Source organism: Muscardinus avellanarius (genome assembly GCF_963383645.1).
Source record: "Muscardinus avellanarius genome assembly, chromosome: 20".
Taxonomy (NCBI): domain Eukaryota; kingdom Metazoa; phylum Chordata; class Mammalia; order Rodentia; family Gliridae; genus Muscardinus; species Muscardinus avellanarius.
Window position 1 is genome coordinate 29,989,133 of NC_137806.1, and position 26,245 is coordinate 30,015,377.

The window sequence follows — 26,245 nt, forward strand, 5'->3', positions numbered from 1 at the left end:
TCCGAGCTACACCCCTAGCCCTATTTCTTATTCTTTATTTTGAAACAGTCTCACTGAGTTGCAAAGGGCCTCACTATAAGTAAGTAGTAGCTGAGCCTGTCCCTGAACCATGATCCTCCTGTCTCAGCCTCCCAAATGCTGAGATTACAAGCGTGTGCCATCATGCCTGGCTAATTTTAATTTTGAGACAGGGTCTTGCTAAGTGCTGAGGGTCTTGTTAAGTTGCTGAGGCTGTCTTCGAACCCATGATATCTCAGCCTTCCAAGTACCGGGAATACAGGTGTGTGCCATCATGCCCGGCTCTATTAACACCTTGATTTTAGACTTCCAGCCCCAGAATGAGGCAGTATATTCCTGTTCTTTCAAGCCACCCACTGTGTGGCAGTTTGTTATGACAGCCTCAGGAATCTGATACAATATCTCATTTCCATTGCACCATTTAAAAGAGCATTCTGCTTCCTTATTTAAAAAAATTTTAATCTATCATATCTTAAAAATCATTGGTTTGGCTCTATTTCTGCCTATGTTTGTACTTTCCCCCCATCAGTCTTTTTGCTTTTAGTACCATTCTTTTTCCTTGGATGTATATTCTTTTTTGTGTATGTGTAGTATTGAGAGTGGAAACCAGGGTTATACCCCTAGCCCTATTTCATTTTTCATTTGGAAATAGTCTTGCTAAGTTGCAAGAACCTCACTAAATTGCTGAAGCTGAACTCAAATCTATGATCCTCCTGTCTTAGCCTCCCAAGTACTGGAATTACAAGCATGTGCTGTCATGCCTGGTTGGAATATATATATATTCCAATATACCGCCAATATATATATATATATATTGGCGGTACTGGAGATGGAACCCAGGGGCATTCTACCTCCGAGCTACATCCCCAGCCCTATTTTTTATTCTTTATTTTGAAACAGGGTTTCACTGAGTTGCAAAGGGCCTCGCTAAGTAGTAGCCGAGGCTTTCAGCAAACTGAGATCTTCTGTCTCAGCCTCCCAAATGCTGGGATTACAAGCATGCACCACCACACCCGACTGGATCATATATTATTTAAAATGTGAGGTGGTCCACATGTTTATCTCCACCCTTTTCTCTGCTCCACCTACCCCTTTCTTTTACCCTCTATTAATTTTTTGTTTTTGTTTTTTTGTACTAGGACTAAAACCCGGGGCATTCAACCTCTGAGCTACAGCCCCAGCTCTTTTTATTTTTTATTTTGAAACAGAACCCCACTAAGTTATTGAGGCTGCCCTCAAATCTGCTATTCTCCTGTCTCAGCCTCCCAAGTGCTGGGATTATAAACACGCACTATTACACCCAGCACTCTCTTTTCATCTCTCTCTCTCTCTCTCTCTCTCTCTCTCTCTCTCTCTCTCTCTCTCTGCTTAGCTTAAGAGTATTTTTTCAGAGTTTTATGGCAGGCCACTGATCAGACGGAAAAGATGGCAGTCCCTCTTACTAGAAAGGGTCAGAGTGCATTCCAGTTGAATAGAACTTTGTCACAATCCGAAAAGTTGATTAGAGATCAAAGCAATAACTCTAGAGTTTGTGGGTTTTTCTATATCAGCACCCTCATTCGTTATCTTCCTTGGATACACATTATTATGCATATGGCACTTATTAGATCCTGCTTTCTTCTCCTGTGACTCCTAGGCCTTCCTTTTCTTTTTGATGTCTATAACCACTGAGGCGTCTTGTGGACCCTCAGCGAGGTGGCCCGTTCTGTAGACGAGGGTGTCAGGTGCCAGGAGGACATGCTGGGCAGATGGATGCTCTTCAGCCTCTGGTACCTGGGGCTGAGGCCGGCTGCTGTGGGATGAGCAATCTTCTAAGCGCTTGTCCCTATTTGGTGTGGGTGTTTGGAGGGAGCCCGGGGCAATCATTTCAGTTAAGACACTGAATTTTATGCATGACTTTTGTGTGTGTGTGTGTGGCACTAGGGATGGAATCCAGGGGCATTCTACCTCTGAGCTACACCCCAGCCTTATTTCTTATTCTTTATTTTGAAACAGGGCCTCACTAAGTAGTAGCTGAGGCTGTCTGCAAACCATGATCTCCCAGTTTCAGCCTCCCAAATGCTGGGATTACAAGTGTGCACCACCACGCCCAGCTGCATGACATGTTTTTACCCATTTCAGGTCCAATTTTCAAAGAGACTGTGTTGTTTACTTTGGGATTATGTAAAAGGCCCAGACCTGGGGCTCCCCCTCTTCATGCTTGGAGAAGGCCCTCGCAGGAACGGGAGAGGCAAATCCAGGGGCTCCAGGTGTCCTCGGTGGTCCCCAAGCCAAAGGCTGGCTGGGAGCTAAGGAAGAAGGACGAGCCAGTCTCACAGGGGCTGCTTCTGGAGTGCTCCTGGGCGGCTCCCTCCCCCTCGGGTCTCCCCAGGCTGGCACCCAAGGCCTAAGTACGAGAGAGAAGACACAGCTGGGCAACACCTGGGGTGGGGAAAGACAGAACAGCTGCGCCTACAGCTGGCCCGCAGAAGCCCTCAATTGCGTATTTTAAAGCCAGAGGAGGAGCTGGGCAGAAGAAGTTCTGTTTTTTGAATCAGATATTTTAAACAAAAGGTGATAACTCATAAGCCAAACAGTCATCAGGTTTGTCTAAAGCCTACATGCCTGTCTCTTCCCTGCCTCAGTTTACCTTCGTGCCTTCAAGCCTCACACACATGTATGTTCCCAGAGGTCAGGATCAGTGTCCCCGATGGCAGCCAGCGCGGTGCTTTCTGCCAGTTGCTTTGTATGACTTTGAGCAAATGACCGGGCATTGTGTAAAATTCCTTAGGAGTCCATGCGGAGCAAATTAAGACATTTTGAGTTAAGTCTTTGGCTCATCTGACTATTAAAAAAAAAAAAGTGGCTCCTGCCTGTAATCTCAGTACTTGGGAGGCTGAGTTAGGAGGATTGCAGGCTTGAATCCAGCCTTAGCAACCTTCAGAGACCCTCATCAACCTAGAAAGACCCTGTTTTGAAATATAAAAATCAAAATAAAAAGGGCCATAGCTTCAAGGTAGAATGCCCCTGGGTTCAATCTCCAGAAAAAAGAAAGGAGGAAAGAAAGGAAGGAAGGAGAGAAAGAAGGAAAGAGATTATAAAATAAACAAAAAATAACCATGCTATTCTAATTGTCTGTCCTGTTCCCACACAGGTTGCTGGCTTTCTGTGATACTGTCTGTCCGGCCCCACGTCATGGTCCTACAAGTTTCCAGGTTTTCTCTCATCAAGGTATGAGGTGGTGCCTGCTCCAAGCCTGTTCCAGGCGGGGACACCTGCTGCCAGTGTGGCTGCAGATGATTGGATCAGGGCTGCCACTGTCCTAATGGGGTGAGCCGGTTGCAGGGGCCCACCACAGGCGAGGGCTGGCGGCTCCCCTTGCCCGCAGGGCTGACAGTTCTGGGTCCTGATGTGATGGAGCTGACTGCTCTGGCCCTTGCTCTTTCTCCTCTGTCCCGAACTCACCATATCCTCCCAGGTTCTTTCTGCAAAAGCACATCCTCAGGAAGGTGTGTGGCCTGGATCCGTGATTCAGGTCCAGCTCCTTGGAAACCCAACCTAAGATATCGCCCTGTTCCACTGCCAGGACTGCGCCCCTGGCAAGGGCCCGCTGCGCCTGCAGCTGCTGAATCAAAGCTCCCCCAGCTGGAATCTAAATGTTCCGGGACTGTTCAGCACCTCAGGCTCCCTGCCCAGCCCCATTCCCAAAGGATTATGTTGTATCTTCTGTTTTTGGTAGTGATGGTTGGAGCCCTGCCTTAGTCATTGGAACGAACTACCTTCTTTCCTTTCCTTCCTTCCTTCCTTCCTTCCTTCCTTCCTTCCTTCCTTCCTTCCTTCATCCTATGTGTACTAACTGGAGATAGAAGAAAGGGGCATTCTACCTGCAAGCTACACCCCCAGCCCCACTTTTTATATTGAAACAGGTTCTCACTGAGTTGCAAAGGACCTCACTAAGTAGCTGAGGCTATCCTTGAACTCTGATCCTCCTGTCTCAGCCTCCCAAATGCTGGGATTACAAGCATTTGCCACCACGCCCCCCAGTACTTTTTTTTAATTATAATTTTAATTTCATACTATTAAAGCATTTTGGTGTTTTACTTGGTATCGCAGAAGGCTTTTAGGAATTGACTGGGTTTCATGTATGTTTGTTTTTCTATGTTGAAGGGATAAAGTCCATTTTAAACTTTTTTTTTTATAAGTATTTCCCACTTTGTGGATTTTCCCCCCCTTTAAGACAGTGCTGGGGATTGAACTAAGGGCCTTGGGTACATCAGGCAAGAGCTCTACTCCTGACCTCCATCCTCAGCACTTTAAATTTTCTTTTTTTTTTTTAAATTTTGAGATAAAGTCTTGCTAAGTTGCCCAAAATAGTCTCAAACTGGCAATCCTCCTACCTCAGCCTTCCTTGCAGCTGAGATTACAGATGTGTGCCACCGCTCCTGGCTCTGCTTTGTGAAGTTTTGGTGGCAAAATTTTTGCTCCCAATTTCTTTTTTACATTTGACTTCAGAAAGCTTGCATGTTACGTGTCTCAGCCATTAGTTGAAATGAATTCTGGGAATGAAAATTAATTTTAACAATGGCTTAATTACACCAGACGTTAATCAGCCATAATTGGCAAAGGAAAAATGCTGGAAAAATATCACACAATCTGAGAATTCAAACATGAATAAATTTTGCATAATTGGTTGGTTTGTGCTATCCGTGTTGCCATTAGCACAAGTGACTAAGAATTCACAAAAATTATCCAAATTATCAGAAATAATTGCAGTATTGGTAATTGTGTACTGATTTGTAACAACGTAAAACCAAAACTCTCAGGCAGATCCACCCAAGATAAATTTCACAATTTGTGTTCGTACGAAGACATTGTCGTCGACTTATAGTTGAAATCTCAGTCCTTCCATCACCGGTGTAGAGAAACAAACAAGTGCCATGTGGATTCTGTGGGATGGATTCTCATTCCTTCCCTTTTGCTTATGCACTTGTTCTTAGCCAAATAGGTTGAAACTTCCAGAGAAAGACAATAATAAAAGCAAGTATGGGAATCTACCTATGCTTCTCGGAAATGAGTCACATTTACGTAAGTTATTCAATTCCATGATGATGCAAAGAAAGTGTATCACAGCGATGTGGATGGTCTCTCAATGCGTAGATTAGTTCCATTCTTGGGCTCAAGCTACTTTCTAAATGGAAATTAATTAATAGCAAACTTTTTGTGCTCCATGATTATTCACATCTGTTCTTTCTTTAAACCCAAGGACTGGCCCCAGCTCAGTCTCAACAGTGAAACATAAGCTTAGTGTGGCGATCCATGCCTATAATCCCAGTACCTGAGGACTGGAGGACTGCGGGCTTGAGGCCAGCCTCAGAAACTTAGTGAGGCCTTGTTTCAAAATAAAAAATAAAATAGGGCTGGAGTTCAGAGGTAGAGCACCCCTGGGTTCAATCTCCAGTAAAATGCATGTTGAGGATTGAACTAAGGGCCTTGGGTACATCAGAGCTCTACTCCTGACCTCCATCCTCAGCCCTTTAAAATTTTCTTTTTTTTTAAATTTTGAGATAAAGTCTTGCTAAGTTGCCCCAAATACCCTCAAACTGGCAATCCTCCTACGTCAGCCTTCCTTGTAGCTGAGTTTACAGATGTGTGCCACCGCTCCTGGCTCTGCTTTGTGAAGTTTCGGTGGCAAAATTTTTGCTTCCGATTTCCTTTTTACGTTTGACGCGCGCACACACACACAAACATGCACACACACACACACACACACACACACACACACAGACACACACACATACGGTTGTAAAAATGCCCCTGGGTTCAATCCTCAGTATTAAAAAATAGTAATAGTAATAATAATAATAATAATAATAATAATAATAAAAAGGAAGAAAGAAAAAAAGTAAGAAGTCACCAAAACATTAAGTGGCCTCATTGTGTATGGAACCAGCAACTTGAGAGGCTCCTGTCCCACCAGGGTGTACAGCACCCTCCGCACAGGAGTTAGGACATAAGTACTTGGAAAACTCTGGTGGCAGCAGTTAGCAGGAGTTAGCATCTAACTCTTCCCAGTGACTTTGGACAAAGTAAAAAAAAAAAAAAAAAAAAAAAGAGTCACAAAATGGGGACATTGCGGGGAACGCAGCATGAATGGGTTCTACATTAATCTGATAAGGAGAGAAAATAATCCGCTCTCAGTGTAGGAAGACTTAGGAAGTGAAGCTGTTGCTCCGCGATAGTCCTCGGCGAGGGCAGCAATTACCGAGGGCTTTGTATTTCTCCCTGTTAGTTATCTCATTAATAAATAAACCCTCTCTGCCTGGCACTGATACCTTCCGCGTTCTCTGATTTGGCACATGCCTTTGCTACGCGCTCTCCCACCCCAACCGGATTTTCCAAAATCGAGAGCCCCGTTACAAGCAAGCAATTCTTTTTCACTCACTAGAATTGGGTTGGAATTCAGTGAGATAGGGGGGAAAAATAGAGTTGAAATCCTGGAAGGTATGTTCAGTATTGAGAACAAAGGACCCATCAGTAGCAAGATTTGGAAATAAGAACTCAAATGCTACTGAGCATGATGATTAATTAATTATGAATTAGGTACAGGTAGCTGGCCCTGTGCGGAACTCTAAAGATTGCCTTCAGGACTTGTCTAGGCAAAATTGCAGGCTGGCAGGGAGAGCTTAAGACGTCTTGTTTTAGTGTGAAAACATCCTGGTGGCCAGGATGCAGGCTGGAGAACCTCTTCTTCCTCCTGCTCTTTTTCTTTCTGGCTACCTAAATGTTTTGAGCAGTAGCTCAGGTTCCTTGGGCTTCATTTTGTAGAGGCTGGCTTATTTCATACACTAAACCTTGCTGGGCATGCCTGTAATCTCAGTATTTGGGAGGCTGAGACTGGAGGATGGCAGAAGAGGCTCTTAGCAAAATTAGCAAGACCCTGTTTGAGACCCTGTTTCAAAATAAAGAATAAGAAGAGGGCTGGGGGTGTTGCTCAGAGGTAGAATGCCCCTGGGTTCCATCCCAGTACTGCAAGAAAAAAAAAAAAAAAAAAAAAGAGAAGAAGAATTAAAAAAATAATAAACTAGGGCTGGGGGTGTAGTTCAGAGGCAGAAGGTCTCTGGGTGCAATCCCCAGTACATACACTTATAAATAAGTAACTAAATAAAATGAACCATATATTTGCATAAGCAAATACTGGCAATTGTGTAGTTCCCTCCTAAGTAACAGGCAGGATATTTTTTTTGGGGGGGTGTCTGGGAATGGAACCCAGTAGCATTCCACCTCCGAGCTACACCCCCTGCTCTGTTTTTTATTTTTATTTTAAAACAGAGTCTCACTAAGTTGCAGAGAGCCTCACTAAGTAGCTGAGGCTGTCCGTGAACCACGATCCTCCCCTCTCAGCCTCCCGAATGCTGGGATGACAAGCCTGCGCCACCACGCCCGGTTGGGGCAGGGATATTTTAAATGAGATTTTTCTAAAGACAACTGACCATGGTTCTAAAATGTGACTCTGATTCCAGATGGAAATTTCAGAGCTTCTGGCAGAGTTTTTGAAGCCAGTACACCCTGCGTGTGCCTTGTCTTCATTCTAATAAACATCTACTGGGGATATTTGTGTCTGCCTTGGTGCATATTGGAGATGAGTGTCTGTGCTTATAAACACACACAGCATAGCAGCATTCCCACCAACTCGTTCGTTCTGAGATATTGGTTACGAGTGGAGCGGGGTGAGAAGAGAGACAGTCCCTTCTCCCTGCTTGTTCCAGGACAGGACACGCTTTGAGAAACAATAATCTGTTTGTTATATCATTTAACTCAATGGGAGAATTATAGATAAGACAGCTGCCAGATAAGACACACCTATAAATGATAAGACACACCTATAAATGACTAATCCCAAGGAGAGAAGCAGATAAAGGGGTGTGTAATTTCCAGAGGTGACAGAGAATCTTCTTAACTAAAAGTTTAGGGAAAGGTCTTGCTACGTTGCCCAGACTGGCCTTCAATTCCTGGGTTCAAAGGAGTCTCCTGCCTCAGCCTCCTGAGTAGCCAGGGCTACAGGCGTGCCACTGTGTTCATCTAAGCTGGCTAAGAAATTAAAAGAAACATATTCTTGTGGTACTGTGCATCCTAGATCTGAGCTAGACCCCCAGCCCTATTTTATTTTATTTTTTATTTGGAAACAGGGGCTCATTAAGTTATGGAGGACCTTGCTAAGTTACTGAGGCTGGCTGAGAACCTGTGATCCTCCTGTCTCAGCCTCCCAAATGCAGGGATTCAGGCTTGTGCATACATGCCCATCTCTACTGGCTAAAATTTGACTTGGGTTGAGGGAATCGGGAAGAGTGACAAGAAGTGTAAAGTTGTTAGTAAAGCGGAGACACAAGCCAGGCATGGTGCAAGCTTATAATCCCAGTACTTGGGAGGCTGAGACAAGAGGACTGCAGGTTCGAGACCAGCCTTTGCAATTTATTTTTTATTTTTATTTTTATGTTTGTTTTGTTTTTTGCGGGTCTGGGGATGGAACCCAGGGGCATTCGACCTCCAAGCTACAGCCCCTGCCCTATTCTTTTTCATTCTTTCATATTCTTTATTTTGAAAAAGGGTCTCACTGAGTTGCAGAGGGCCTCACTAAGTCTCTGAGGCTGTCTGCGAACTGCGACCCTCTGGTCTCAGCCTCCCGAATGTTGGGATTACAAGCGTGCGCCACCGCGCCTGGCTCAGTCTTTGCAATTTAGTGAGGTCCTCAGCAACTTAGCAAGATACTGTTTTAAAATAAAAAATAAAATTGGACTGGGGGGGGGTTGTAGCTCAGACTATGTTTCAAAACAAAAAATTAAATAGGGCTGAGGGTGCTGGACACGGTGGTGCATGTTTGTAATCCCAGAAATTGGGAGGCTGAGACAGGAAGGTCGCGGTTTGCGGACAGCCTCAGCGACTTAGTGAGGCCCTTTGCAACTCAGTGGGACCCTGTTTCAAAATAAAGAATAAAAAATAGGGCGGGGGGTGTAGAATGTCCCTGGGTTCCATCCCTAGTACCAAAACAAACAAACAGAAAAAAACAAAAACAAACAATAGAGCTGGGGGTGGGTAGCTCAGAGGTAGAATGCCCCTGAGTGTTCCTCTCTCCTCTCTCTCTCTCTCTCTCTCTCTCTCTCTCTCTCTCTCTCTCTCTCTCTCTCTCACACACACACACACACACACACACACACACAAAGATGTCTATCAGGCTACTGAAAGTGCCATCTAAAATCAAGAACACACCCCTTCCCAGTGTGTGTGTGTATGCCTGTGTGTCTGTGTGCTTATGGTACAAGGGATTGAACCCAGGGCTATTCTACCTCTAAGTGACAACCCCAGCCCTATTTTATTTTTTTATTTTTTGGAAATACAGTCTTACTTGATTGCCGAGGGTCTCACTAAGCTGCTGAGCTTGTCCTCAAACCTGCGATCCTCCTGTCTTAAGGCCTCCCAAGTACTGGGATTACAAGTGTGCGCCACCACACCTGGATCCCAAGTTTTTTTGTTTTTTGTTTTTGGTAGTTACACAAAGGCTTGCTGAAAGCAATGAACTATTAGCCTAAGATCTAACTAGACAATCAATGTGTTAAATGTAAAATACACATCTCCTCTGGAAGCAACATCTTTATAGCATCAAGATGCATCCCCTGGTCACCAAGGGAATACGAATTTCATTTTGTCCTGACGTCCTTCTGTCCCATGCTGGCTTGATGCTGGGCACTGTTTGAGATGTGCAGGACCACTCTGTCATAGTGAAATGAGCCCCAAGTGTGCTTTGGAGACTGGGGTTTGAACCCTGCTTGGTTTGGGCTCCATTTTCTTCCTTGAAGCTCCTGTATCTGTAGTGTGAAGGGTTGCCTAAAGATACCTAGGGCCAAGTCAGCGGCTAGTCCTGAAAAGAGGCCGCGGGGCACATCCTCGCGACTACCCCGTCTACTGGTGTTGAATATAGTCTAGTAATAGAAACCAAGGGACACACGCAGGTGGCGCACACCCCAGAGGGTAAAGCACCAGGAGTTTGGAATTCATGTTTTTCTCTTTTCGGTACCTCTGAGCTATACCCCCGGCCTTTCTTCCTTCCTTCCTTCCTTCCTTCCTTCCTTCCTTCCTTCCTTCCTTCCTTCTTTCTTTCTTTCTTCTTTCTTTCTTTCTTTCTTTTCCAAGTCTGGGGATGGAACCCAGGGGCATTCGACCTCTGAGCTATACCCCATACCCTATTTTTTATTCTTTTTCTTTTTATTTTGAAACAGGATCTCATTGAGTTGCAAGCTAATTTGCTAAGGCTGGCCTTGAACCTTGTTGCTCCTGTCTCAGCCTCCTAAATGCAGGGATTAACAAGCATGGGCCACCACGCCCAGCTTTTTTTTTATATATATATATTTATTTGTGGTATTGGGGATTGAACCCAGGAGCCTTTTACCTCTGAACTACACCCTCCACCCTATATTATTTTTTAAAAATTTGATAGAGGACCTCACTAAGTTGCAGAGGGCCTCACTAAATAGCTGAAGTTGGCCGCAAACCTGCAATCCTCCTGTCTCAGCCTCCCAAGTACTGGGATCACAAGTGTGCACCACCCACCATGCCCCGCTCTAGGAGGGCTTTAGGTTCCTGGCAGAACGGAGTAGCTGGACCGGGAAGAGTGTTCAGAAATGGAGAGTAGGCCAGATGATCAAGATGGCTGTGGAACAGATCTGGGAGGACTGGGGAGCAGGGGAGGGACAATGGAGAAGCCACAGCGCCTATGGCCTGGGATAATTAAAGTTGTGAGTAGGCAGTAACAGCCAGCCTGGTTTGGGGCTTGTGGAGTTTGGGGTGTCAGGGGTCAGCTAGACGAGATTCTTCTGTGGACAGCTGGAGATGGGAGGGCTTCCCAGACTGGTGGGGACCACAGGTATGGATTTGCTGTCGGCCATGCAGAGGTGCCATGGATACCTTTGGCCATGATAGCCCAACGAGAAGAGGAGAGAACGCACAGACCACGAGTAGAGGGGCTGGAAGTGTGGCAGTTAGGGCTGGGGGGGGGGGAGGATGGGGAAGGCCCACCTGCCTAAGATCACTCGCCATGGGTCCACGAAGGCTGTCCAATCAGCTGAGGGTCTGGATTGCTAGGACACGGCCTCACAGAGCCGCCAGGGACAGTTAGGGGCTGACCTGGGTCTCCTCCATCCCCATTCACCGATGGGGAGACCGCGGAGCCCAGGCACCAGCATTGAACGGCTCAAGGTCATACCCAGTCGGTTCCAGATCTAGAATTGCAAACTTCCAAGCTAGCGCTGGGTGCCTGTCACGCTGTCGTCTTCTCGCGGCCCCCTGTCAAACGCAGGCATTCCAAAAAAAAAAAAAAAAAAAAAAAAAAAAAAAAATCAGCCTACAAAGACCCAGCACACTTTTAAGTTGTCAGAGCAGGGAAGTGGAGGCGCCAGGGGGCATCCATTCATTGGCGTGGATGTGTGTGTCCGTATCTGCCTGAGGCCTGGGGAGACCGGGCATCGGGGCCGGGCGTGGGGAGGGCGCGCCGCGGCCGGCTGGGGGGAGGGGGGTGGGGGCTCCCCCGGGTCGGGGGCGCGCACGGGGCCGGCCCCGGGCTCCGCGCACCCTCCCCGGAGCGCGCTCCCGGGCGCGCGCGCCCCCGCCCTCCCTCGCGCGCCCCCTGGCGGGTCACGTGCGCGCGCCGGAGCAGCGAGCAGCCGCGGCGGCCGCAGACCCCGGGCGGGCGCGCGGGGGCGCGCAGCGGGCGCGCGCCGAGGAGCTGCCGCGGGAGGAGGAGGAGGAGGAGGAGGAGGAGGAGGAGGAGGAGGAGGAGGGACCGCCCGCGCCCGCCGCCGCCCGGCCTCCGCCGCCGCCGCCTCGGTGCGCCGCCGCCGGGCTCGCCGAGCAGGGCCCCGACCTCCGCCCGCGAACAAAGAGCAGCCCCGGCCGGCCGCCCGAGCCGGGGCGGGGGCGTCCGCGCGAGCATGGCCGACCGCAGCCTGGAAGGCATGGCCCTGCCGCTGGAGGTGCGGGCCCGCCTGGCCGAGCTGGAGCTGGAGCTGTCGGAAGGTAACAGGCCGCTCCCGCCGGCCGGCCGCGCAGGGCCTGGGCTCGCCCGCCGGCCTCGCCGCCCGGCAGCGGCCTCGCCGCGGGCCGCAGCCCCCCAGCCCCGCGGCCTGGGGGGGCGCCGGCCTCGGCCTCGGCGGGGACGGGAGCCGCTCTAGAGCCACTATTGTTCGCGGGCCCCGCGGCGACAGCCGGGCGGGGGCTCGGAGCCGGGGCCCGGGTCCTCCGCCTCGGCCCCCTCCGGTCGGGCTCAGAATTGGTGGGAGATTCGCTCCAGCGATTTCATGGCGCGTTACGGACGGCTTCGCATTTGCGCTTCACGGTGGAGGTCATGTGTTCAGCTGTCATAAGTTTTAGCTTGGTTTTTCTTTGGGGGGGGGTGGGGTGGGGTGGGTGGGTGAGGTCTTTAAAAGCACGAAAGTTCCCCTATGTCAAATGCTGAATATAAATAAATCAATAAACATCATATATATATATATATACATATACATATATATATATACATATATATATGTATATATATATATTTAGCAGGCACCCGGCCCACCCTGGGAGAAGGACCACTGCTAGAATGTGGTAGGGTGGGTAAAGGCCAGCCAGTCTGGAATTTATATTTGGAGCAGTTCAGCGTGGTGAACTTTTTTTTTTTTTTGTAACGGTTTGTGAGGGCCAGCAGCCAGAAAGTAAATCCATTCGTGCCAATTTTGATCAGCAGGGAGGAGATGGTGTGGACTTTTTTTTTTTTTTTAATACTTTCAGGGTAAAAAAAAAAAAAAAAGCCTTAACGGGTGGGGGGGCTGTGATGTGTGGTGTCGATTGTCTTTTTTAGATTTCTGTAGTCTGGAAATTTTCCTATTTCAAATTTGGGTTTCTACAAGTGTCCTGTGATGGGAAACAGTCCCATAGAAGGAAAAAGAGGTTCCCCGGACTGTGTGTTTAGCTCTCATGCTTCTGAACAGTTAAAGATGACGAGGACATTGCCCAGTCTTTTTCTTCTCTCTCTCTCTCTCTCTCTCTCTCTCTTTTTTGTGATACTGGGGCTTGAACCCAGAGGCATTCTATCTCTGAGCTACACTCTCACTTGTTTTAATTTCTTATTTTGATATAGGGTCTTGCTCAGTTGCTGAGGCCGGCCTCCAGCTGTGATCCTCCGGTCTCAGCCTCCCAAGTACTGGGATTATCGGAATGTGGCACTATACCTGGCTGGCTAGTTTTTAAAGGTTCTCAAAGGTGGAAATATGGTGCAGGTTTCAACTGGACGGTGGGGGGTTTCTGACATTTAAACTGATAGTGTGCAGTGTGGACAGATTGTTGTTGGAAGGGTAAAGCTCTCCACTTGTATTTTTATTTGTCAACCTCCAGCTAGACTTTCTTAGCGTTCCAACCCCCAGTTAGGTCTCTTTTCTCTTCGGCATCACTTTCTAACCCCTTACCCTTCTTGTATTATCTCAAAACAAGCACTTCTGCTCTGGTCTGCTTCTGCATTGTACCGATACAGTGTATCAAGACCTCCACTTGAGCCCAACCCCGCAGGGTCCTCCTCTGCCGGCCGCCCCTCCCTGCCGTTCCCAAAGGTGGATAGCATTTGTTCTCAACATCTGGGATGATGCCTGGGAATTTTCTGTCCATTCTCTCCCTAGTGCATTGAGAGTAGTTTCGTTTTTTTATTTTTATTTTTTTTAAGGCAAAGACATTTACCTGTCATCAGCAATCACTCCTAAAGGGTAAATGATAAGTTCTTGCAGCCCAGAGGATGGCAAAACCACTTTGGACTGAGCTGTACTCAGCGTGATTTCCCATGAACACCTTGTGTCTGTAGTTTTTTTTTTTTTAAAGAGCTTAATGAGTTTCCTATTGAGTGACTGGGGAGAGAAGGGCGTGTGTGTGTGTGTGTGTGTGTGTGTGTGTGTGTGTGTGTGTGTGTTTGCATGCAGGAAGACTTTTATTGCTTTTCTCCCTATATAAGCCCTGCTGAAACCGGACCTAAAAACATTTGAGAATAAAAAAAAAAAAAAATCAAAGGATTTTTGCCTGACTCTGTTGGACCTGGGCTACTCCTTCCCTGCCTGTCCCCCTCCTGCACTCATCCACCGGCTCTGTCATCTTTGACTTTATTAAAGTGTGGCTTTGTGCACTTGCAGTTTATGGAGCTGTGCTTTAAGGCCATTTGAAATTCTAAGTCTCACACCCACATAGAATTGTTTTACTGGCTTAATTGGCACGGATCCCTTTGTTTTCCAGCCCTGTCTCATGGAGACCCATGAACGATACCCAAATCTCAGCCTCTCTTTGCATTGTCAAGCTGAAAAAAATAAAAGTCCTCAACATACTCACTTTCAAAGTGAAAACTCGAGATGACTTTTAATGCTGGATTGTTTCCATGCATGGCTTTCCCATTTTATCTGCCATCAAACTTCATGCAGAGAGAATTCTTCAAGTTGGTTGTCATCATTTTATTAAAATATCAGAATGTATCGTAGAAACATATGTGCAATTTCCAGGGCTCATTTACTACAGAGGAGGATGGGGGGGAAATTCCACATAGATTGAAAAAAAATGAGCAGACTATTCTCTTAAAGTTCCTATGTGGGCTGTCGGCCTTTAATGGGTTTATTTTATCCTGATTTCCAGACACAGGTCCAGTTTGGATTATGCTGCCCACTGGGTACTGTTGAAGAGATTCCTGTTGTTTTTATTTTATTGGCTCATTGTTTGAGAAAGGGTTGCAGATCTGACTTCTCGGCTGCAGAACTTGGATTGTTACTGCCCTGTACTGCTAGGCACCTCTTTTTTTTTTTTTTTTTTTTTTTTCTTGCTACTGTCTGTTACAAACCAGGGCTTCCTACTTGCCCATTCACTGGGAAAAATGAAGCCTCAATCACACCAGCAAACAACCTTGTCAGCAAAATACAAGAGCTTTCCTCGAGGAGATGTGGTGGGCAGCCCCTCCTCGGGGTCCAGGCAGCCGCGGATCCACATGTCTGGAGATATCCCTGGTGTGGGGCCAGGGATTGTGGGCCTGCTCACATTCTTGGGTCTGAATGCCAGCCGGGGAGGAAGCCACGCCACGGAGCTGGCGGCCGCTGAGTGCCAGGTGGGCAGCCGTCTCTGCTTCTCACACCCCTTTCCCTGGGTCATATTTTCCTCCCCTTCTTTTACCTGCATCTTTTGAGTTGGGTGTATTTCTTTTTGGCTTCAGAGGACCTCAGAAGAATTTCATTAATAACGTGACTCACTGTTATCTGGCTTAAGGAAAACCTTTGGATGGAACACTAAGCAGAAACACCACAAGGAAAACAGACCCACATCTCATTAAAGGCAATAAAAAGCCAATTCAGTTGTTGATTGAAAACGAGCATTTTTGTAAAGGGCTGTGCACCGACTTTGCTGGATTCTGATGATGGTGTTATTTCCCTCTCCTCCAGGAGGGGCTGGGTTTTTATTTGGCTAGAACTCAAGAAAGCTGCACTGGGGTAAAGCCTGTGAAAAGTGGTTGGTTCTTGCAGATGGAAAGTCTTTTAAAAAATATATGTGGGGCCGGGTGTGGTGGCGCATGCTTGTAATCCTAGCATTCCGGAGGCTGAGACAGGATGAGCGCAGTTCGGAGCCAGCCTCAGCTACTTAGTGAGGTCCTTTGCAACTCAGTGAGACCCTGTTTCAAAATAAAGAGTAAAAAATGGGGCTGGGGGTGTAGCTTGGAGATAGAATGCCCCTGTGCTTGTAATCTCAGTCATTAGGAAGCTGAGACAGGAGGATTGCAGGTTTGAGACCAGCCTCAGCACTCAGTGATGCTCTGCCCAATTTAGCAAGACCCTGTTTAAAACTAAAAAATAAAATTGAACTGGAGGTGTATTTCTGAGGTAGAATGCCACTGGGTTCAATGTCCAGTACCACCCTCTTCTCTCTTCCCCAGACACACACACACACACACACACACACACTTTACACTTGTAATTTTCTTTTTTCTTTTTGGTTGTGGTGCTGGGGACCAAACCCAGGGCCTCATACATGTTAGGCCAGTACTCTACCATAAGCTGCACCCCAGCCTTTTAAATCTTATCTCAAGATGAGAGGTTTCACTAAATCACCTAGGCTGGCCTCCGATGTGAATCCTCCTGACTCAGCCTCCTTAGTAGCTGGGATTACGGGGGTGTTCCACCACCCCTGGCTTTGTGGCTTCTTAATTGGCGTATCACATCTCTGCTACACTCCTATTGGTGGGCAAGAGTTGCTTATTTCATACACCACCTTGCTAATGGGCACACCAGTTTCCTTCACCTCTCGCTTACGACCCATAATCAAGTCCAACCCTGAAGCCATCTTCAGTTCGTGTGGAATTGCTTGAGGAAGTCGGTTCTCCTCTGGATCGGTCCAGGAACCCAACATGTGTGCTAAATGTAGGAGCCGTTCACATGTAGCCTGGACACTCTTGTCACCAGGCAGTAAAAGCAGGAGGGGGCCAGCTGGGAGGTGTGTAGATTTTTGGAGGTAACACTTTTCAGGCTCTTGGGTACAAGAAAACAGATACATTTCACCCCAGTACCCCAGCCTCTCTGGCCTTCTTCTGGAGGTCCCTTTGCTAAACAGTAGAGAAGATAGATCTAAACATCTGCGAGGAGGCTCAGGTGTCTTTAATGTCACCCAAACTTATGTAACTTTTTCTTATTGAAAAGAAAAATGTTTATTCTGCAACACAAACGTGTGAGCCATGTTTGTTTCCAGAATCTCATTGATAATTTGTCGTTGTAGCTTCTCCACAATCAGGCCTCAGATTTATCAACATTTTCTTACTGTGTTATATCCCCCTGAAAGTCTGGAGAGAACTGTTAACTGTTGTGGCAAGTGAAATGGCATATTTGGTAGGATACATTTAAAATATTGCTATTACCCTGTATTAACAAGATTTTTTTTTTAAATGGCAGTATGGTTGTGTGTAGAATTTTTAAATGTGTCGACTCGAATGTGGAGAGTTCTCTAGCGCTTTGGAAATGGTCAGATTTGAATGTTCTTTTCTCAGTGAATAATTCTCAATGAAAAATTCAGCCAGGACATTGGGGAAAGTGAACACACACATATCTGTAACATTGTTGCAAACGCTAGTAAGCCGGTTGCAGCCTGTAGTCACTTCTGCTGAGATCTGAACTTTATGAGGCGAAAGCTTAACAATGTTTCCATCTGATTTCATGCTGGACCCACTAGTTTTATATTCTTGTTATGGTTTGGAGGCTACAAGCTTGGGATGTTATGAGTCATATTCTGCCTTTCTCCTCCCAGTCTTTTTTGAAATGGTTGTCTCTTTTTTTAGAACTGCCTTTTTTTTTTAGAGCAGTGATTTATGGGGTGAGTTGTAGCATTCCTCTGAATTGCAAAGAGAATGTATTGAATAATCTTAGTTTTGATGTCATCTGTATTAACTGACTCACTTGTTCAAATCCTACTCATATTATCGAGATAACATCTAGTTCTTCTAATGATTACTCAGCCACCTTAAAGAAAGCCAACTCTTAGTTTTGCAAATTTATTTATTTCCTCCTCTGTCTGTCTGTCTGTCTGTCTCTCTCCCTCTCTCTTCTGTCTGGTGCTGGGAATTGATCCAGTGGCATTCTACTTCTGAACTGCACTCCCAGCATTATTTTATTTTATTTTTTATTTGGAAACATGGTCTCGCTAGGTTGCCTAGAACCTCGCTAAACACCTGAGGCTGACTGTTTTTTTTTTAAAACAAATTTTTTATTGCACATAAATGGTATACATTTAAACTATATTTGGTGCCCCCTCCCCCCCACCCCCATTTTCCCTTCCCCCCTCCCATCAATGGTTGTCCAGGGTAACCATGTCATATTCATAATTTTATACATATTCGGATGTACTGAGGCTGACTTTGAACCTGTGATCTTCCCGGCTCAACTTTCCAAGAAAGTGAGATTACAGGTGTGCACCATCTCACCTGGCTGCACATTAATATTTGTCCTGGGAAAAGGAAACATCTCCAGTTTTTGTTATGTGGTGGTGGGATTGGTTTTTGGCCACTTTTTATTGGCTTGGTTTCTATCTCAATTCTACCTCCCTGTAATGTATACCCGCTGTCAAGACTCCTGGCTTTAATTTTCGTTCGTGTGTGTGTGTGTGTGTGTGTGTGTGTGTGTGTGTGTGTGATACAAAGGGTACCTCCTGTAGTTGCCAGTGCTGTGTTCATTTTCTGCTGAGGGTCAAAAACTTGTCACGTCTCAAAAGAAGTAATTGCGTGCATTTGTGCCTGACAGTAATCACAAGAGCTCTTAAGGAGGAGATGCTAATTGGGAATCCCAGCTGGTGTGGGGTAAGAATGTAGAAGTCAGCATGCCAGAGGAATGAGTAGACAGACTCTTCTGAGTTGTATGCAGGGTTACACCTTCCTTCCTTATTTCTTTCATTCTTTCTTCTTCTCTTTCTTTCATCAGTGTCTAGTTGGGGAATTAATTTTAATAAGCCTTTGAGACAAAGTATGAAAATGCTAGTATACTGGGTTGTAAAATGTAAATTGCAGCAGAGTATTTTTTATGGGGGGATTGCAATTAAGCTTCACTGCTGTTGGATGGTAACATGGGCCCTCTGTGTTGTGTAAACTATGGGTAGAGAGCCGAATGTGGTGGCTTGAAATCCCAGTGCTTGGGAGGCTGAGACAGGAGGATCACAGGTTCAAAGCCAGCCTCAGCTACTTAGTGAGGCCCTCCGCAACTTAGTGAGACCCAGTTTTACAGTAAAAATAAAATAGGGCTGGGAATGTAACACGAAGGTAGAATGCCTCTGGGTTCCTTGCACAGTACTGAAAAAAAAAAAAAAAGACATGGAGATAGTTCTTTACTAAGGTCATTTTTAGAGTATAAGAGATATGGATAATTAGAAAGAAAAAGGGGGGAGTAGAAATGAAAATGTTCTAAGATAGTGAGGTACAGGGGGATTTTTTTGTGCTTGATCTTTATCTGGGATGCTGGACCTATTTATTTATTCATTTTATTGGTACTGGTTGTTGAGCCTGGGACATTCTACATCTGAGTTACACCACCCAGCCCTACTTTATTTTTATTTTGGAAGAGGGTCTTGCTAGGTTGATGAGAATCTCACTATTTGCTTGTGCTGTCTTTGAACCTGTGATCCTCCTGTCTCTGCCTCTCAAGTACTAGGATTACAAGTGTGTACCACCATGCCTGGCCACTGGTTTTAGGTCTTTTTTTTTTTTTTTTGTCTTTTTGCTTATTTGCTTAGTAAATGGTTTCTGTGTCCTATATTAGAAGATATGTCGTACCCAAACTTAATTCCATCAGCATCAGAGAGAAATTCCTTATATAGCTGTCACAATGAATCTTTACTTTTTAAAATACACTTTTATTGGTGCATTATAGTCTCCCATTACAATGTAAATCATAGCCATAGTGACATACATGCACACAGCGCTTGAAAATCTTTTCTTTTTTTATTTGAATTATCTGATTAGTCAAATCAGATTTCCTCATTATTTACTTATGGCACTGCAGATTGAACCCAGGGACATTCTACTTTCATCCTACACCCTCGGTTCTCTTTCTTTCTTTTCCTTCTTTTTATTTTTATTTTCGAAATAGTCTTTCTGGGATGCTGGAAGTCTTGCTGAGTTACTGAGGTTGGTCTTCAACCTGGGATCCTCTTGTCTCAGCCTCCCAAGTAGTGGGATCACAGGTGTGCACCACCACATCTGGTTCCCTTATTTATTTATTAGAGAGATAATGTAACATTAAACATTACATGATTAAAAAATTATGTGTAAAAATACCTTTCCTTCCTAGTTTGAGGCACAGTACACATGTAGCTTGCAGTCCTTTAAACCTGGGCTATTTGTGATAATTTTTGGTCACTGGGAAGTGTATCACAGTATACTAGACCATTTCTTATTGGCGTTTGAGATTTTTTTTTTTCTTGTCCTCTAATGTAAGTGTAGGAATTTGGCTGGTAGTTCCAGCATGATTTAAAACAGGTCTTAGTTGAAGAAGGCCTTGCGTTGAGATTTATGATCCTTAGTTTGAGGAGGATAGTGAAAATCTCCCCCTTTTCCTGAAATTGTGATAAATCCCCGTGGGGATTTGATTTTAAGAATGTTGTCACTCCACGTGGATTGATTGGTGTTGTAGAAATGACCATTCAGAGACATCCATCAGCATCTCAGCTTAGGGTATCAAACAGGGCGGGAAGTCGGCAGGGAGACTCAAACCTCCATCTTTTAGAAGAGCTGTCTCTCTCTGAAGAGCTGGGCGCTCTAGAGATGGGGCTGTTTGAAGCCTGTTCTTAGAAGCCCACAATCGGTAAATCAGCCAAGATCAGAAGGGACGATTTTATTGTGTCCCCTGTTCATTTAGCAACTATTTACAAATAACCTGCTCAGTCCTGTTCAAGCGCGCAGACTGGAAGGCTCATTGTTGGGATGGCAGAGACCTTCGTCTCTGGGTTCCCCGTTGTATTCTCAGCTTCTTGTAGCTGCTCCGAGTAGTGGCCCAGTGGTCCAGAGGCACCAAGGATGAGCAAGGGCTATGTCAAGTGCACCTGATTCAGAATCTGTGCCTTAGTTGAGGAGAAAGGCTGACTTCTCTTCTGGACACTTCCTCTTCCTCCCCCCTCTCTTTTTTAGGTACTGTTGATAAAACCCAAGGCTTTGAACGTGCTAGGCAAGCACTCTACCACTAGCCTACATCCCCATCTCCTGTCCTTTATGTTTTATTTTGAGACAGAGTCTGGCTAAGTTGTCCAGGGTAGCCTTGAACTTTGTGATCCTCCTGTCTCAGCCTCCCAAGTAGCTAGGGCTTCAGGTGTGCACAGCTTCCCTTGGCTCTGGATACTTAAGAGGGAAAGTATTCCATAATCACTGGAATAGAGGGTTTTTTTTTTTTTTTGTGTGTGTGTGTGTGGTACTGGGGATGGATCCCAGGGGCATTCTACCTCTGAGCTACACCCCCAGCCCTATTTTTTAGTCCTTTTTATGTTTGAAACAGGGTATCATTGAGTTGCGAAGGGCCTCACCAAGTAGTAGCTGAGGCTGTCCGAATGCTGGGATTACAACTCTGCATCCCCATGCCCGGCTAGAGTTCTTAAAATAAATCAAATTTTAGCGATGGAGGAGATGCACATCCCCGGGTTCTTTGTCAGTACGAGTGGGTCTTCTGTCTCAAACCATGTCAGGTCTGTCTTCAGCTGCTCTGCCTTGCTTGAATTTGTCTCTTCCAGGAAAAATGCCTATTTTTCACACTTGTTTTATTCTCTGTTCCCTCTTTTACCTGATGGAAATTCTTCTTTATAGAGATTAAAAATGGCATGATTTACCCTGAAGATCTTTCTGAGATAAGGTAAGCAAGAGAGAGGCCCATGCTTATAATTCCAGGACTCAGGAGGCTGAGACAGGAGGATTGCAGGTTCAAGGACAGCCTCAGCATTATAAGGAGACTCTCGGCAGCCTAACAAGACCCTTTCTCAAAAACAAGAAAATAAAAAGGGCTGGGGTTGTAGCTCAGATGTGGGATCCCTCCCTGAATTTGATCCCCAGTAAAACACACGTACACAGCCGGGCTTGGTGGTGCATGCTTGGAATGCTGGGACTTGGGAAGCTGAGACAGGAGGATTTTAACTTTGAAAATTGCAGGTTTGAGGGCAGCCTCGGCAACTTAGTGAAGGCTCCCCGCAACTTAGCGAGACCCTGTTTCAAAATAAAAAATGAAATAGGGCTGCAGGTATAGCTCAGAGGTAGAATCTACGCCCCTGGGTTCAATCCTCAGTTCCACCAAAATGAAAACAGATGGTGGGGGGGGGCGGGGGGGAAATAGGTTTTGTGAGCCAGTTTAATGAGAAATGAAAATAGAAAGATAAATGGTATCACTGAACTTCAATGGAAGGTTCTGGGTTCTTCTCAAAGAGGAAGACAATCCAGAGCAGTCTGCGTGGTTACGTCGGTACTGAGATTGCCCCTGCACCCACAAAGCGTAGCTTATTAGAGCAGGTGTGGAGCCCGGTGCTGTCAGAGGAGGGAGCAGATGGAACGCCTCGGTTGGCTCCAGGCTCCTGGAGGGCCGGGTTCACACAGGGGCCATTGGCATGAGCAGGTTGGATTTTTAGCACAGTGGGACTTTGAGGACAAACATCCATTTTTAGCTCGTGGTGACCTTCTTCTGTGTTTCCGGATCTCCTTAGGTCTTTTTCTAATTCCCATTCTGGGGAGTTTGTGCCGGGATGCCAGGAGCTCTCTGGGCTGAACCCAAGCGTCTGTCCATCGAGGAACTCTCTTCCTGGCTATTGCGTGTCCCAAGAACCCCGCTCTGCTACATCGGCCCCTTATCCCAAGCATCATCTCGGGTTTCTAGCCAGTCTCTCACAGCCTCAGTCGTTCCTGCTTGCAATTAATATAATCTACCCTTGAGACTGCAGCGAGGACCAAGTGAGCTCTGGTCGCAGCCTTGCTTGGTAAATGTGGTGACCTTGGTGGTGTCAGGAGAGACGGCTCCCCGAGCTTCCTCTTGCTAGCTTTTCTCTAGGTATCCGTTCATCCATGTGACTTGAGTTGACAGTGACAATTAGAAGGGGCTGTAAGGAAGCCAGGAACGGTGGTCCAGGCCTGTCGTTCCAGCACTTGGGAGGCTGAGACAGGAGGATCGCAGGTTCACGGGCAGCCTCAGCTACTGAGCAAGGCCCTCCGCAACTTAGTGAGGCCCTGTTTCAAAAATAAAGAATAAAAAAATAGGCCTGGGGTATCTTGAAGTTAGACTGTCCCTAACTTCAAGGGCATTGGCATTGAACTAGGTTCAATCCCTAGTACTGGAAAAAATAATTTTCAACACTTTAGACAGGTGCTTTGAGTTCTATTTAGATTTTTTTATTTTTGGTGTGGATATTTATTTTCCTTACCTACTCACAAGCCTTTTCTTTTAACATAAAAACCTCAGCTAGGCTTTGAGGCACGCCCTCCCTCGCCTTCGTGAACTTAATAGTTTTATGAAACCTATGGCTTCAATTATGTATAGTGGACTCTTTTGAGAGTACCAAAGTGATCTAGAGATGTAGCTCAGTGGTAAAACATTTGCCTGCAGATCTAAGGTACTGGGCCCTAGTAGGGAAAAATGAATGAATGAATGAATGAATGAATGAATGAGTAAATAAATATTAAAAACATAAAAAATGCCGGGTGTTGTGACCCACGCTTGTAATCCTCGCGCTTGGGAGGCAGAGACAGGAGGATCGCGCAGGTTCGAAGCCAGCTGTGCTGGCTTAAGAGACCCTGTTTCCAAATATTAAAAAAGTATAAAATAGGTCTGGGAGTGTAGCCCTGAGGTAGAAGGGCTTCCAGGAACCCAGTACCACAATAAATAAATAATAAATAAATAAATAAATAAAATATAAAAAATAAAGAGTTGACATTTCAGTGTTACTTCTGTGCTGGATTCTTAAGTGAACATTATTAGGTTTTGCAAACATCTTCTGTTCTTGTTTAGTTTGGAGAATATAATGGTGCTTAGAAGCTGTGGAGTTTAGTAGCAAAGTAATTTCAAGAACCTATGTAAACGAGGGAGCAATTAGATTGAACATCCATCCTTGTTAAAATATTCATCGTAGTATCAAGCAGTGCAGAGTCAAAACTTTGTTGCTAATGTACCTTTCTGAATTCGGTTACTTTTTCCTTTTCTCCTGGCACATAAGGAATCTCTGGAAATACCTTACTTGGCACCAGCCCTGGTTTTTTGGCTATTTTGTTTTGCTTTTAGCTAACGTGATCGTCGTCTGACTTGCAAATGGCAGGGCCAAGGCTGATGGACCACAGCGTTGATGCGGGCCACCTGTGAAATAGCACTTGGGGTTTATTTTGTTATTTTGTTGACATCAGAATCCAGACTAAGAATTTCTCAGTTACTTGTATACAAATTAATCTGAAAAGGGAGTACAATTTGTTTCTTTTTTTGTTCCTTTGTTAGATGGTGAGGATTTGAGTCCATACTGGTTGAGGGATTCGGAATGCCTTTTGGTATTTGAGAATTTCTTCACTGTTCTTAGGAAGAAAAGAAAAAAAGCCTAATGGGTTGCTACCATTATCCAGCAGTCATTTGGATACTTTAAAGTTTCCTTTTTCGCGTTTCATCTTCTATTTCCTTCCTGGTAACCTTCTTGAGTTCCGGTCCTGGATGTGGGGCAGTGAGTGGCCTTGAATTTCCTTGCTTCTTTGATGACTTGTAGAGGTCAGTGCTTCACACACTTGGGATTCTAGATTAGATCTGCCCTTTCTGAGAAGTCCGTAGACCAAACTGGGACTTTCTGAAAGGCGCGTACAGTGATCCTGTCTGCCGTGAATACAGAGAGGGCTTGGAGAAGGACCATAACGGGCAGATGACGGAGGCGGGCCCACGCAGCGGCTGCTGAAGCGTGCCCGTGGGGAATTCTCTCGCAGGGAAAGGAAGTACACAGGGCTGACCGAATCAGCAGGGCTCAGGCTGACAGTTTTTATCATTATGCTTTGCTTCCGAAGGGCAACGTGGGAAGGAGGGCCATATTTAGAACACTGGCATTCCTTAAGACAGAGATGTAGAATCAACTTTATAATTGCACGGTGCCTTCTCGTTTTGACTTGCTTTCCTGTTGACCTTCTGAGGAGATGGGCTGGGAGATTCCTTATGTGCCAGTGATAGCTTGGCTAGCAGGCAGGAGATTCTGGGTTTGATCCACCAATATTGGGGAAAAAAAAGATTTCTAAAGGAAGGGTCAATATTTTCTTTGCAGATGAGGAAATGAGGTTTCATCACAAGTACTGGATTCTGTGGTTTTCAAAAACATATTGAGTTAAAGTACAGATCATACAATTTTTTCTGTGTGTGATACTGGGAATGGAACCCAGGGGCATTCTACCTCTGAGCTATACCCCCAGCCCTGTTTTTTTAGTCTTTATTTTGAAACAGGGTGTCACTGAGTTGCAAATGGCCTCACTAAGTAACTGAGGCTGTATACAAACCATGATCCTCCTATTTCAGCCTCCCAAATGCTGGGATTACAAGTGTGTGTCACCACGCCCGGCCAGATCATACAATTTTGAAGGGGTTTGCTTGCTCTTAACCCTGGGGTTGGGGACCAGCCTTGGCCTTTGAGGTGGGTGTCCTGAGCCATATGCAGTCTTAGGCACTTGTTTAGAGAGCCTCTGCAGCCTCTCCCTGCAGCCCTTCCCAGCTGGTCAGCAGGTCAGTGGGGAAGGCTGGAGTTCCCAGGATGGGGTGGAGGCTCACCACACCTTTTCTTATCTGGCACCCTCCTTTGCACTTTACAATCTCACCTGTGATCTAGGAAGCAGATAAAAAGCACGTCCACTGTATAATTCTGTGCGTTTCCTTTGGGCTTGAAAAGTGTTGTCTGCTTTTCTTCTAGGTGGAGACATCTAGAAGAATAGAAGCCTTTTTGAACAGCATCCTTTTGAATCAGGAGGCTGGATAGGATATAGTTTCATCAGACATTTTAATCTTTTTCCAAAGCTTTTTTTTTTTTTTGTGGCACTGGGCATGAAACCCAGGGGCGTTCTACCTCCGAGCTATACTCCCAGCCCCATCTTTTTATTCTTTATTTTGAAACAGGGTCTCACTAAGTTGCAGAGGGCCTCACTAAGTGCTGAGGCTGTCCGCGAACCCCAATCCTCCTGTCTCAGCCTCCCAAGTACAGGAATTACAAGTATGCGCCACCGCACCGGCCCAGAAATCCTAATCTTTTTGAGACAATGCTGCTAATTCTTGTTCCTGAGGGGGGTTTGCGGGGGGAAGAGTGATTTTCACTGAGGTTCCAGGAATAACCTCACTCGAGGGCTCCTCCAGGAAGCGAGTGACCTCTCTTGGACATTCCCTGCTCCCATCCAGGGCTGTGCTGGTCACTTTTAAGCAGCCCCATCACTTACGAGGCAATCAATTTTTAGTTGTTTTAAGTAGAGTGCTTTTATTCCACGTTAAGTGCCTCTTCTGTTGAATAGTTATCTGCAGTGCTGGCGGGGTAGGGGCCACCATTAATGGATGTGAGCCCTGCTCCTCCAGGGCTCCCCTGGAGACCCAGAGTTTTAGTAGGAGTGGTTGGTGCAGGATTGGACTCCAACATCAGATGGGATCCAGTGGTGATCTCTGTCCACAGAGGGCTCTCTCCTGTTTCTCCTTACCACTTATTGATCACAATAATTCCA

General features: G+C 45.9%; 1 protein-coding gene across 2 annotated transcripts in view; it reads left to right on the plus strand.

The window, feature by feature from the left end:
• Positions 1-11,975: 11,975 nt before the first annotated feature.
• Positions 11,976-26,245, plus strand: part of DIP2C (disco interacting protein 2 homolog C) — a gene marked incomplete at both ends in the record, with an annotated part of 371,916 nt that continues 357,646 nt past the window's right edge. For both annotated transcript variants that reach the window (XM_080716999.1, XM_080717000.1), the window contains one exon: positions 11,976-12,060. In XM_080716999.1, coding sequence (XP_080573125.1) covers positions 11,976-12,060 — 85 coding nt within the window. The remainder of the gene's footprint in view (positions 12,061-26,245) is intronic.